Source organism: Elephantulus edwardii, unplaced genomic scaffold (assembly GCF_000299155.1).
Source record: "Elephantulus edwardii isolate Elephantulus edwardi_28Jun2011 unplaced genomic scaffold, EleEdw1.0 scaffold00120, whole genome shotgun sequence".
Lineage (NCBI taxonomy): Eukaryota > Metazoa > Chordata > Mammalia > Macroscelidea > Macroscelididae > Elephantulus > Elephantulus edwardii.
Genome location: NW_006399870.1, coordinates 2,742,600 through 2,756,984, shown reverse-complemented (window position 1 = coordinate 2,756,984; position 14,385 = coordinate 2,742,600). Strand labels below are relative to the sequence as shown.

Below are 14,385 nucleotides of genomic sequence, written 5' to 3'. Positions count from 1 at the left end.
AGTTTGCCTCCACTCTCCTGCAAGGGGGTGAGTAGTGAGAGGCCTGTGCCACATGGGGAGAGCGAGAACTTAGGCAGCAAACCTCTGCATGGAGCTCTGGTTCTAAGGAACCTACATCTAGTTCTCAGCTTCTGGAACAATGCCTCTAATGCCTGCCACGTAGTGCTGGCTCCCCAGTTTCTCCAATGAATTAATTAAAGAAGCATTTCTAAGGACTTAGGAAAGGATTAGAGGGGAGAAAGCCCCGGTCTTTACCAGATTGTCCAGTTCTGGGTCATCACTGAAGAAGGGTTTGTGCTCCTGCTCCTGCTGGTGGACAAAGTTCTCGATGTCCACATCGAAGCTGGCTGAGGTGATGCACTCAGAGCCCTGGGTGGCCTGTTCACACTTCTCGAACAGCAGCGTCAGGAGCGGGAAAAGAGGGTGCCTGTGGGGAACACAAAGAGCTCACACATGTGTACACACAAAGACCATACTTCCGCTAGGCTGCAGGGGGCCAGGGTTGCTCCTGTCACCACTGCCAGCCTGCACGGCGGCAACTCATGGGCACCCCAGGCTCCTGGTTCCTAGGGCGTTGGCACGCTTCTATTCCTCTTCTGGAGCTGACACACTACATGGATATAGTGAGAGATGGTGGGTGACAACCCTTTAAAGAAGCAGGTGCTCCAGGTGAACCTGGTGGGAAGTGTCCAGAAGAGTGGTGAACATGCTGCCAGAGGGAGGTTACAGCACCGCTACCGACCAGCGCCATGTGAGCGCAGCACAGACGTAATCCTGTGTGCTCACACAGCGCAAGCAGGAATGTGTGCGTGGGTGTGCGGCCAGAAGGCTTGTCCACACGGGGTGGACAAAGGTCTCCATGCCAGTCCCCCCTATTACAAATGTTAACAGATTCTCACAACTTTCGATCAGCACACACTCAGCACAAAGGTAACGAAATAATGATTTGCTGACTGGTATCTTCACTGTCTTCCTCATAGAGGATCCCTGTCTTAGTGATCACTGCATCCCTCTGGCCTTGCCCGGGCTTGCTCATAGCAGAACTTAATAAATAGATGGCGAATGACTGGGTGAGGCAATGAATGGAAGGGTACGTGAGTGTGGGGTACATGTGGTTTTATCACGTATCAACATGTTTACAACTAACGTGCTTACCTGACTAGCTTCATTGGTCTTATCTCAGACCTCAACAATTCAGGCTTCTACCCTAATATGCCAAATCTATGCTTGGAGCACCCTAAGCTGCTTGCTTCATCATCTACTTTCATCACAGACTGTGAGCTACAGAAGCCAGGAATCAAGCCCACTTTATTCATCCCTACATGTCCAGAGTCTAGCAGAACATATTTTGAGTACATACATGTTACCCATGCATGTGCTACGTGCAGGTATGAAGGCATAGCACATTTGTTGCCATAGCATGTGTGAGCAACGATCTCCAAGTTCAGCATGTGTGCATGTATATGCATGGGCTCTTGACCCAGGACTCTGAAGAGCTCCTCTGCTGCCCGACGCTCCTGTGCATCTCTGCTCTCCTTCCTCACGCCTCTGGGACCACCAAATCCAGCTCCCTTCTTTGTGGGCTGTTGTTGTTGGACACTGTCAAGTCAAAACTGACCCATAGCTGATCCTCCAGTAGGTTTTCAGAGGCAGTTAGTTATATGGGAGATTTCTCATCTTTCTTCCATGGAGCAGTTGGTGGATTTGAACATACCTCTGCACTGGCAGTGCAATTCCTTACCACTAGCCCACAAGGGCTACAGTGGGTCAGCTCTTTGTGCCTTAGCCCTGCTTTTTGGGAGAAGAAGAGGAGGAATCTGTGTTGAGTCTCGGCCTCAAGCCTCTGCCAAATGCTATGCCCCAGCAAGCATTGTCCAACAGAGCTTCTTCTCCAATGGCAGGAGTGCCCTATAATTCACACTGCCTTGTATGTTAGCCACTCACCATATCTGATCATTAGAACTTAAAATATGGCTGCTGTGACTAGGTGATGGAATTTTACATTTTGTTTCATCTTAATTAACTTAAATAGCCTCGTGTGGCTAATGGCTACCATGCTGGACACTGCAGTAAATCCTGAACAGGACAAGGCATCATGCGTTTCGCTCCTGTCACTGTGAGTGAACACGCCTAAAGGACTGAGCACCTAGTCAGCGTGTGCATGTACGTGAGCGGGATGGCCCTTAACAACCTGTTTCACTTTGAAATTCTAATAATTTTGGCCCAAAAGACAGAAAACATCTTTTCCTGTCCACCTTCCACCCATATCTTTAGTTGTTAGGTGCTGTGACACACAGCAACCCTATGAACCCTGGCCTGGCTTTTGCCCTCTGTGTTCTCTCTGCCATGTCAGGCCCACGTTTCAGGGTACCACAAATGGTTCATACTTTGTGGCCTAGTGGTAAGGAACCACACTGCCATTTCAGAGGCACATGGTTCAAATCTGCCAGCTGCTCCATGGAAGAAAGATGGGCAATCAACTCCTGTCATTTACTGCCTTTGTTAAACCTGCTGGAGAGTCAGATAAGGGTTGGTCCCAACTTCATGGTACACGACAATAACGAACCAAAAGATTAGTGGTTCAGTCCTGCCAGTGACATTATGCTCTGACAGTCTGATTTTGTAAGGATTACCACCAATAAAACCTTTCAGAACAGCTGGGTTTTGTTAAACAAGGGGTTCCACAAGTTGGCATTGACTTGGAGAAACAGATTTTTTAAATTATCTTTTAAAAAAATTTTATATTGGTTTGCATACAAAATTTATACACATTCTGTTTCTTTCACATACACTGTTTGACAATCTTTCAGTCACATTGTGTTTCATAAAATCACATCTATATATCTCTATATATTTTTATAAAATGAATTACTATTGATCTATGCCTATTTTTACCCCATCTTTTCAAGTCCCCATTAGATATTTCCTATCCCGTCATTGCTCCTTCTGCCCACTAACCTCTGCTATCCCAGTGATTTTCCCCATTGCCTATTTTACACCCCCTCTCTCCAATTCCCCCAATCAGTGTTGGAGAGGATGTGGAAAGATTGGTGGGATTGTAAAATGGTACAATCACTCTGGAAGGCAGTTTGGCATTTCCTCAAAAAGCTGAACACAGAAATCCCATATGTCCCAACTATTCCACTGTTAGGAATATACCCAAGGAAAATAGAATTGTTATACAAATGGAGATTGGCACACTTTTTTTTCCACAGCAGCATTATTTACAATAGCAAGAAAATGGAAATAACCCAAATGACCATCAAGAAATGGTCTGGACTGAGAAATTGTGGTACATTCATACTACAGAATACTATGTAGCACCTAGGAAAAAAGATTCTGTTAAATATTATATAACAAGGAAAATAGATTTTTGTTTTAAAAATCAAACTCAAGGGCAGTGGCAGGTAAACTCAATCCCCAAACCGAAGCCAGTGTCATCAAGTTGATTTCCTTCTTAGTGACCCTAGGGAGCTCTAGTGGCTTAGTGGCTAGAAGCTGTGCTGCAAACCTGAAGGCATGTAGTTCGAATCCACCAGCTGCTCCATGGGAGAAGGATGGGCCATCTCTTCTCATGCAATTAACTGCCTCTGAAAACCTGCTGGGGGGTCAGCTTTGGGATCCAATTCAATGGTATACAACATTCATAGTGACCCTTACAGGACAGAGAAGAACTGCCTCAGAAGGTCCTGAAGACCATAAATATTTATGGAAACAGATTGTCACATCTTTTCTCCTGGGGAGTAGCTGGGGAGTCTGAACTATCTACCCTGTGCCATAAGGTGGATAAGAGACAACAGATTCCAGCTTCAGATGAGCTGTGTGGCATGTCAGCATCCTGCTCTGGCCAGCATCTCCCCAAGCTTTGCTTTGAGATCTGATACACAATGAGTTAGGCTCCAAGGCTGTAAGCTGGGTGCTGGCCCATCTGCAGCACCAAATTGCTAGAAGATTTATTCAGACCCAGCAGGAAGCTGGTAGGAAAAGCAATAGGTTAGGTTAGCCAGCTGGCTGAAGACAAAGCGAAAACCAGGTGAAGGGGTTAAACTCCAGTATAAGTCTTCATTTGCAGCCACTAATACCACAGCATATTATAGTCTAATCTAACCTGATCCCAGTTTAATGCAAGATTCTCCTGGCCCTGAGTGGAATACCAAAGCAAGCCTCAGTGGCTGTAATTTAAGCAGAGCACTGCAGTGGTTTAGCTGAGGGACATGAAAGGCAAATTCCAGACGGTGTTATGAATTATTGCGCCTTATGAACCTTCCTACTCTCAACAGATGCCTGCTGCCATTTAAACAGCCACTAGATCAATTAGGAATGAAAGGCACAAATCGACTCTGTACAAGGGCACTAAATTACCAGGAACTAATAATCTGCAGCATCGTGCCAGGTGGTGGGAATGCAGCCCCGAGCCCCAGCTCTGTGGCAGCCACGCGGTCATCGCACAATCCTTTCCCCCAGTTTGCAGGGGAACCGGCAGCTGCAGAATGAAGAGAGATGGTCTGTGTGTGTGCATGTGTGTGCATGCCTGTGCACCATGGCTGAGTGTAAGCTATCAAGGAGAACATGTGTGTGTGTGTGTGTGCGCGCGCATGTGCGTGTGTGTGCATGCTGCCCAGGATGCTGGCATTGTGTGTGCATGTCTGCATTCATGGGTTGTGTGCACGCAATCTGGGTGCAGATTTTGTGAGCTGTGAATACGTGTATGTGCTTTAAATTGTATGCAATGTATGTTCATGTGCTATATCATTTGTTTGTGTAAACTGAGTGCTCCGTGTACACAGTACGAGTGGTGTGTGGGCTGGGGAAAAGGGACCTACTAGGCTTGAATTCCCCAGCTATGATTACTAGTTCCAAGCTCATCTCCCCCACTAGTCTCCTTGACCTGCAACGATGGAAAACTTTAGTCAGGGAGGGCCTCTCTGAGGAGGTGACATTTAAGCTAAGCCTCAAATGATGAGGAAGAAGTCTTGGTGAGATGGGAAGTAAAGCAAGGTGTTCTGAGCAGGAGAAAGCTAGAGCATAGTACTTGAGACAGGAATGGGCTTGACACACGTCAGACACAAAATCCAGAGGGTGTGGGTTGAGTGAGGTGGACAGGTGGGCAGGAGAGTGGAAGAAGGCAGGAGCACATCAGGAGGCCCCTTGTAGGTCTTAGACAAGCTGGGCTTGCACCGTGGTGTGGCAGTGTTTTCTACTGGAGGAGACATGCACCTCCCGGAAGAGCCACTCAGCATGCATCTGCTTGATAAGATTTTTCAGTCCCAAGAGTCAGATCTCTCCAGAATGGAGGTGATGGACATCTCTAGGGGTGTTTTCTGCTATCTCTCATGAGGGGTAGCAAAAAACCAAACAAGTTAGTCTTAGGGGAAGTGCAACCGGAGTGCTCCTCAGAGGCAAAGATGGTGCAATTTCACGTCACATACTTTGGGCAAGTTGTCAGGAAGGGCCAGCCCTTGGAAAAAGACATCACGCTGGGAGATGTGGGGGTCAATGAAAGAAAGGAAGACTCTCAACTAGATGGATGTACACAACAACTGTAACAATGGACTCAACAAAGCATGGTGGACGGCCCCGGGCAGGGCGAGGCAGATCTGTGTCCATGAGGTCTACGAGTCATAGTAGATCCGAGGGCACCTAACAACACCTCAGGAGGAGGTAAGGCTTTTTGTTCACCCCTGACTAAGTTAACTACGGGTTGACAGCTCACAGAGCATCATGGGAGCTGCCCTCCCCCACAAGTCCGAGGCCTGAGTGGTCAGTGCTGGGGGACAGGCACATGCACTGTCAGCTCCCAGCTCCTCCCTTCTCATGCCCCAGCTTCCCGGCTCCGGCCTCGGGTTCCTCCTGTCTCACTGACCGACCATGGTCAGCTGACCCCCAACTCTCTCAGGAACCGTCTGTGGGGCTGCTCTGACACCCATGTACTTTACTTAAATCCTCTGTAAACCCAGACTACTGCTACCCGGATAGGAGGACTGTGGAGATTCTGCTCGGCCCACTGAGAAACACATCAGTCTTCCTGCAACTACAGGAGTGAGGGGTTCAGCATGCATGCCAGGTCTGGGCCCTCCCCCAGACTACAGACGAAGGTGTGACTCCTATTTCCGAGCTAGCCACCAACTCTGTCCCCCTAACACTGGCAGCCACTCTCAAGGATTCGTTTTGAGTAGCCACAGCTGCAGGTTAGGGGCAGGTGGGGTGCACAGGGCAAAGAACACTAAGCTATGCATCTAAGCTCCCTGGGGCACAAAGGGCCGAACGTTTCCAATCCGACGTGGGGTTTTGTCATTCTTAGTCTTCCCCTGAGCCTCAGTTGTCCAATTAGAAAATTGCTTTTTTAGGAGCTGTGCTACCCACCAAGGGGGCTCTTTATTGTGAATGGATACTCCTTAGAAGGATAAGAGCAAGGATGTGGAAATTCAGCCTCAGAGCCCAGAAATCAATGAACAGAACGGGAAAGGTGACCATTGGGCTTCATTTCCGAAGGGCCTAGGCCATCTGGCTTCAATAGAATTCACCCTTCTCCTTGCCAGTTCCCACCTCCCCTCTCCCACCGCGCCACCTCCCACCTGACCCCGGCCCCCACCCCAATCTCCCTTAAGCCTTTCAAAATTTGGAGGAAATAAATCTCACACACTAATTCAGTGAGAGTTGGAGCCTCGTCAGTGCAGAACAAATAAAAAGAGTGAACTGGCATGACATTTTACTGCAGAAGAGAGGTCGTTTCCAGCCACTAATAAAAAGGATTTGACACAGACTAATAAAGAGAAATGAATTTCTCTAATGGCCTAATTTAGCACATTCAGCACTGGGTGCTGAAGGGTGGGGGCAGCGCTGAGCATGGACAGAGGGAGAGAGGGAGAGGGGAAGAGATGATCTCGAATAACCTTTTATTATTTCTTTTCTGAGCCCCACCCCACCCCTGCCCTCAACGCTGCTCCCCAGGAGCACCTGAACTAAAATCAAGCTCAAGATATGCAGTTCCCTTTAACGATCCAAAGAAATAAAGAACCCCTCTCAACAGAATTGCAGTCTTGTGCTAGCTTAAGAAGGTGATTAAACCGGATGTGTTGATTTCTACAGGGGTTTAACCATCGTGTGGTTTAATTACTTCTGACATTTCTGCCTTCATGGGTCTTTTTTTTTTTAACACCTCAGCCAAATTCACCAGCCTGGAATGCCCAGTCTAGGGCAGAGGGTGTGGGGTGGGCTGCCTTGGAGAGAGGAGGTAGGCAGGGTTTAGAGGAAGCTCTTGCAGCCATGATCAAGTCCCAGTTTTTCTTCAGGGCAAAGAATTCCTGAGCCTTTGGTCAAGCTCCTGAGAGAAGTTTGGGGTGGTGAGGGAGAGAGGGACAGGGAACAGTCACAGAGCTCATTTTATTCTTAGTCTCAAAGGCCGCGGGGCTGAGGTCCACATCTCCTGGCAATTCTTCTAACTGGCAGCCCTTCCATGTCTGCTGAAGTCCACTCTATGGCTGATGACCATATACTTTCAGGGATCTTTTTGCTAAAAGGACTCCAAGAGATTTATTGACTGTTTCCATCTTTCTTACTCCTCAGACAATCAGAATAAAAACATTTAAAAAAAATTAAATGAAATACAATGTATATGAATGACAATATGAAACAAGATGTAAATGAGATTGTATAAATATAAAACATAATGTATATGAATTATTTTATGCAAACCACTAAAAAATCTTTAACATTTTTACTTGTTTAGGGGAGAAGTGGAAACAATATTTAAGGGCCATGATGGAGATGGGAAAAGTTTCAAAAATGCAAACATGTAGAGCTTTGGAGAGACAAAGATACAACAAGAAGAGACAAAGAGGGACAGAGAGAGAGGTAGAGAACCATCTGCAGAAGGAAACAGAGAACCAAGATGAGGGGGCCAGGGAAGGTTGGTCCCAGGCAGGGTGAGACGTTGGTGCTGAGCTTTTTCTGGGTGATAAACTCTGTGATTCACTGTCACACTGTGCTGTCACTTCTGAGTCTCTCAGCCATCCTTCCCTTGTGACCTTGGCCACAACCGCAGACCTCAATCATGGGTCCAGCCAAGTGTGTGGCAGCCTGCCCAGGCTATCCACCTCCTCTTCTGTGATTGCCCTTGAGCCCCCAGGGTCTTCCTGCTTTTTGCCTCACTGTGGGCGGAGGTGGACCCAGGGAGCCCAGGTTGAGGCTCCTTTAGAGGAGATCCTGCTGCTGCTGGCTCCATGTGCAGGACAATCAGAAATTGGGACATACAAAAGGCACAAAAGGAGCTGTGGTGGTGCAGGGGTTAAGCAACAGAAAGGGGGCCATTTGAGGCCATCCTGGTGGCTCCACAGGAGAGATATGGTATTCTACTCCCTTAAAGACTGGTGCCTAGAAAGCCCTAAGTGGCAGGTTTTCTTTGGGGTTCTTGTCGTGAGTCTAAATCAACATGATGGCACCTAACAACAGATGGGGATTGAGTCTCTGAGGGGCTTAAAATGGTTGTTAGGCTGCTGACTGAAACACTGACGGTCTGAGTCTACCCAGAGTCACCTCAGAAGAAAGGCCTGGCAAACTCTTCCCACAAAGTCAAGCACTGCGACCCCATGGGGTACATACAGGTCTTCTCTGACCCAAACAGGGTCAACTAGCTGCAGCTGGGGATCTACTAGATGGAGACCAGTTTGGTATGTGGAGAGTCTCAGTGATGGGTCAGCTGGGCCACAGACCTGGCCAGGGTCAGATTACTCAGGATATTTGTCGGCTGGCCTGTGAGGTGGCAGTGCAGGTACCAGACTGGCCTTCTAGCAACCCCTCACTGAGACACACGGGGACTGCCTCAGTTCCTAAACACCCATCTCCTCTCAGAACTCTGCCCAGGGGTCGGCATTTTGACCCTTTATCCCATTATGCCCCGCTGGGGTAGCAGAATAAAAGACAATCTTCCAGAGACAGTCCAGGATGGCCTCTACCTGTTGCTGCCCACTACCATGACAAGGACCCACTCAGAATTAAGATGGACTTTCACAGTGTGGCCCCAGCCTGCTGGTCACCTTGGCTGGAGGGACATGTGGGCCCCAGCTGCTTACACGCTCACTTCAGTCCTCCTTCAGTAGCTCAGAAAAAGCCCTGTGCTCCCCTTTCTTTCTGCTTTGATTCCATTTGTTCCTTCTATCCATATTGATTGCATTTCTATTGCTGGACGGTTTGTAAAATGTTTACTCTCTCTCCTGTTAACCCAAACATTGGGAGTTCAAGTCCAGCCTGGAGGAAAGGCCTGGTGATCTGAAAATCACACAGAGCTGGCACAGCTCTGACACACCAGGTTCACCTGAGTCAGAACAACCACAATGGCTGTCTTTGGTTGGTCTTGTTTTAAAAATTGTATCTTTTAAAATATTTATTTTAAAATACTTGATTATAAAAATACTATGGGGACTTTTCTACAAAGATGGAACTGAAAGCAAAGAAGGAAGTCCCTGCCCTTCCCAAAACTGAAGCCAAAGTGAAGGCATTAAAGGCCAAGAAGGCAGTCTTGAAGGGCATCCACTGCCACAGAAAGAAAATATGCACATCACCCACCTTCCGGCGGCCGAAGACACTGAGACTCTGAAGGCAGCCCAGATACCCCTGAAAGAGTACCCCCAGGAGCAACAAGTTTGACCAGTATGCCATCATCAAGTTTCTCCTGACCACTGAGTCAGCCATGAAGGAGACAGAAGGTAACAACACACTTGTGTTCACTGTGATGTCAAGGCCAACAAGCACCAAAGCAAACAAGCTGTGAGGAAGCTCTATGACACTGATGTGGCCAAGGTCAACATCTTGACTAGACCTGATGGACAGAAGAAGGCCTATGTTCGACCATGATGCATCGGATGTTGCCAAAAAAGTTGGGATCACCTACACTGAGTCCAGGGAGCTCTGGCGGCCTAGTGGCAAAAAGCTGAGCTGCAATTCTGAAGTCACGGGGTTTGAGGCCACCAGGTGCCCCACAGGAGAAGGATGGGCAATCTCCTGTGCAATGAACAGCCTCTGATTAGTTCCGACTTGATGGTACACAACAACAACTACAGAGTCCAGCTGGCTAATTAGAAATATAAATTTTTCTCATCATTTAAAAAAATACGATGGGGCTCAAGTGGGGTAGGTACCCCATGGGGAGTTCAAGGCCACCAGCTATTACATGGGATAAATAGGGGTAATCTTCCCCCTTGCAATTTACAGCCTCTGAAAACCCAGCTGTGAGGCAGTTCCTACTGGGCCACAATGAGTTTTGAGTCCAAGTTTCCGAACCCAGTTTTTCCTACAGATTTCCCCCAAGTGATAGTGTGATCTTCCCTGAATCACCAGAGTGGAGGTTCTGTGGGGTTTCCCCTTGGCCCTACTCACCATTTGGGGTTGAGTGCCCAATAATCTGAAACAAGTATGGGCTCTGGAAGCTGTGTGGTTTGGGGAAAGTTCCCGAAGTCTCTGAGCCCTAGTTTCCTGTTTCACAAGAGGGATGTCCCCCCCCTCACAGGTCGCTCTGAGGATTCGATGAAGATGCGTGTACAGTAGTGGCAGTTGGTAACCTATCAATTAATGCTTGTTCCATTTCCCTGAAGGATGTGTACGCACCCTTTAAAAAAAATCAGAGCAACATTGCCACCATCCGCTCCAATAAATTTATATTCTCATCTCCACTGACTCATTTGGCAGGAGAAACCAGTCCACAAGCCAATTCAAATAAAGAAAGGAGTGGGAGAGGCAGTTTACAATTTATCAGAACTCAGAACCTCATTTTTAAACCAAAAAAGCACTGCCAATAAAAATGTATTTTTATTTCCTTTATACACTTATTACATTTTAATAACTCGTTACCTGTGAACACTTCTTCTCCATGAGCTGGTGAGCACCCTGATCAGAGGCTTTGCCTAACCACCTATTTCTGAATTCCCACAGGCCAAGTGCACCACAACAGAGGACCAAGAAACACTTGGCCAACCAATGAATGGGAGTAAAGTGAATGAATGCACCGAGCATGATGAGGGCAGTGGAGTTTCTGCAGAAAGAGCCTCAAGTCCTCTCCATCTCAGAACTCACCCCGCAGCAGGGCTGCATTCGGACCTGCCATCTGGCAGTTTCTTGGCACAGTTGCTGGGAAAGGACCTGCCTTTCCCAGGGCTGTGTGGTGTGGGTGTGGATGGTGGTGAGGTCCCAGTGAAGGGAGTGAGGAGGAGGGTGCCTACCCAGCCCTTCACTCCCCTCCCAGGAGGGGACCAGATGGAGAGCGAGGTAGGGGGTGGGGAGAGAAAGCCCACAGCTCCTGGTTGGATGTATTTTTACTTTCAGGTGTGACGTGGAAACCATGCGGGTGTATTTTTAGTCCTGCCCGGTGGGCGGTGAGTTAGCCTGGGTTGCCTTGGAGAGGACTTCTTCATGTTTCTAAATAGGAACTGCATCTGGTAGGGTTCCTGGGCCCCCAACCAGAGCTCTTTCCTCAGGTGGGCGGGCAGAGCCATTCTTGGCAAGTGTGGGCCCCGGGCAGGCCCTGGTCTGCTCTGTCCTCCTCTCCTCCCCACAAGCTCGTGTGTACATGTACACACACACACACACACACACACACACACACACACACACACACATTCAGAAGATTTAAAATAAAAGTGAGATCTCAACAAAGTTAAAGCTGGCTGGCTTGGAAGAGCTTAAGGACAAGAAAACAAGAGCCCGAGTTCTAGGAAGGCTTTCATGTCCAATTTCTTCATACCAAGGAGAGGGAATCGGCTAGGCACTGGGCATCAGAACTTTAAACCAAATTACTACAGACTTCGCCAGTGTCCAAAGAGAAGGTGTTTCAGGGGTCAGACTGCATGAGAAGGGCAAGTTCTGTCCACTCTGGTCTGGTCACAGGCGCATGCGTGCGCGCACGCGCGCGCGCGCACACACACACACACACACACACACTCTTCGTACACAGTTTCACACACAGTCACTCCTCACACGCACACCCCCCCTCACACACACTCATTCCGTTTCACAGTCAAAACACACACACACACACACACACACACACACACACACACACACACACACAGAGACACACACACTTTCATGCCCTCACACATATACTCTTTCACACACACACTTGATGGTACTTTGTAAGTCAGTAGCACGTTTCTCTGTACTAATTCACAAAGTGCTGACTGCACTTAAGGAGGTCCCTGGGTGGTACAAATGGTTTGTATCATTCCCCTCAAGGTTTTCCTGACTGTAATATTTATGGAAATACATGGCCAGGACTTTCTTCTGAGGTGCTGCGGGGTGAATTTGGACCTCCAGCCTGCTCTGTGCCCTTGCCTTTCCCCTGGCATTCTTCCAGAACATCATGGCCTCATTCCTCATCTGCCCTTGCTCTTGGCTGGCTGGCTGCTCCATGATGCCTTGTAGGAAAGCACATGGAGCTGCCAAGTTTACCTGAAGTATCAAGACAATTGTACACAGAAGATTCTCTCTCTGCCCTATCAAATGATGTTCCAAAAGAACCTCTTCTCCTAATGAGATGTCTTTGTGGTTAGAGAGGGCTTTAACCATTCCACAGATCTTATATTCTCATCTGATTCCTACCCTGTAGGGTTGCAAAGCTCCTAAGAGGTAAAATGATTTGCCAAAAGGCAGAGTCAGAACTCGGGCTCTTTCCATGCCATCATGAAATGGACCTGCGCCGGGCGTAGCCAAGAGGGGCTTGAGATGGAAATAAGGGACAGCCTGGCTAGTCCAGCCTGAGTGAGGAGCCATGCCTTATGATTCTTAAAGACCCAGTGTATGGGGTCTCTTCTCACTCAGCTCCATCCCACTCACACACAGGGAGTGGGGAAGTTGGCTGGCCACCCACCTGAAAGGCCAAATTTAGCTACCATTCAGAGGGTCAGACACTGCCAGCTGTTGGCACTGGTCATCTCACGGAATCCTAACAGACTTGTGAGGATAACTCATTAGGATTCCAGGCCCCTGGCCTCGCCTTGTCGGGTCCCGTGCTTCCGGCAGCGTGTGCAGAGGCTGGCCAGTGCTGGAGCCTGTGGATGCAGCAGAGGGCAGGGAACAGATTTACAGGGGAGAACCAGCTGAGTATGGTGACCGCATGGGCATCAGGGGAGCTGTGTGCCTTCGTTGTTCATAGCTGTTTTTTCATAACATTGTCGGGAGTTTATTCCAGGTTACCTCTCCCAGGACTGGAACCTCTAACATTTTGCTTAGCAGCTAAGCACCATTTAGACTCCTGAGTGAAAAACAACGGCTTCCAAAAGTAGAGTGTATCTGCTGGATTCACCAGCCCAGAGCTAGCCTGGGGCAAGCACCTGCCACAGAGCCCAGTCTGAGGGTCTGCCCTCTCCCCGACAGTGGCACATCCTCCATGTGGGATCCTGCCCTTCCCCCTAGAGCAGTATATCCTCCACGTGGGGTCCCGTCCTTCCACCCTGGAACAGCACATCCTCCATGTGGGGTCCCGCCCTTTCTCCCTGGAGCAGCTCATCCTCCACGTGGGGCCCTTCCCTTACCCCCACAGCAGCATGTCCTCCACACCAACCTCAGGCTCCCTCGCTCAGCGAATTCCCAGAGACGCTAAATGCGATGCCAGGGAAGGCAGAGGGCTAAGTCCCAAGGTCAACTTCTAGAGCCAGAACACCCTTCGGTCACAGGGTGAAAGAGTTCCCTCAAAGACACTTCATTAGGAAGGGCTAGTTCCCAGGGTCCTGACAAGGGACTGCTGAAGAGAACGGTCACAGCTGACTCGCCCCCTGTCCAGCCTGATGAGGCTGCTTTGTCCTCCCCAGCTTCCAGTCCAGTCCCTTGAGCAGCATCTTGGCTGTGGTTTCACTGGGGGTTTGCTTCCCTTGGGAGAAGCTGTGTGCCCCTCCCACCCTGTGCCAGGGACTGGAAGGCTCTGCCAATCCCACAGAGATTGTTCTGAGCACATACTAAGTGCCAAACTTAGAGCTACTGTCTCGGTCTTCCCTCTACTCAGTAAGCCATTTCTTCATTACCTCTAGCTCCTCTCAGAACCTAGCACAACGCTTTACACACAGCAGAGCTCAGTAAAAGTTTGACTTAATGGTAGTGTGAGGCCTTAGAGTCTCTTCCAGTCCTGCCTCTCAGTATTCACCTCCTAGCCTCACCAAGACCTGCTTGCATTTCCCAAACCTCTAAAAGCAACTAACACCTACACAGCGCATGTGATGGTCCAGGCTCCTAAAGATCCTTCAAGACCATCTCACTGAAAGAATATATGTAAGCCCTATTTTACATATGAGGAAGCAGAGACATTGAAGGGTCTTGGGGTGATAGAGAGAATTAGAACCCAGGCATTCTAAGTCCAAAGGCTACCTGAACCTGAGTGCACAACGGAATGTTGTCCTGGAA

General features: G+C 48.7%; 1 protein-coding gene across 2 annotated transcripts in view; it reads right to left on the bottom strand.

The window, feature by feature from the left end:
• PKNOX2 (PBX/knotted 1 homeobox 2) overlaps positions 1-14,385 on the bottom strand; it is a 144,783-nt gene that overhangs the window by 57,684 nt on the left and 72,714 nt on the right. For both annotated transcript variants that reach the window (XM_006892808.1, XM_006892809.1), the window contains one exon: positions 256-427. In XM_006892808.1, the coding sequence (XP_006892870.1) occupies positions 256-427 (172 nt within the window). The remainder of the gene's footprint in view (positions 1-255; positions 428-14,385) is intronic.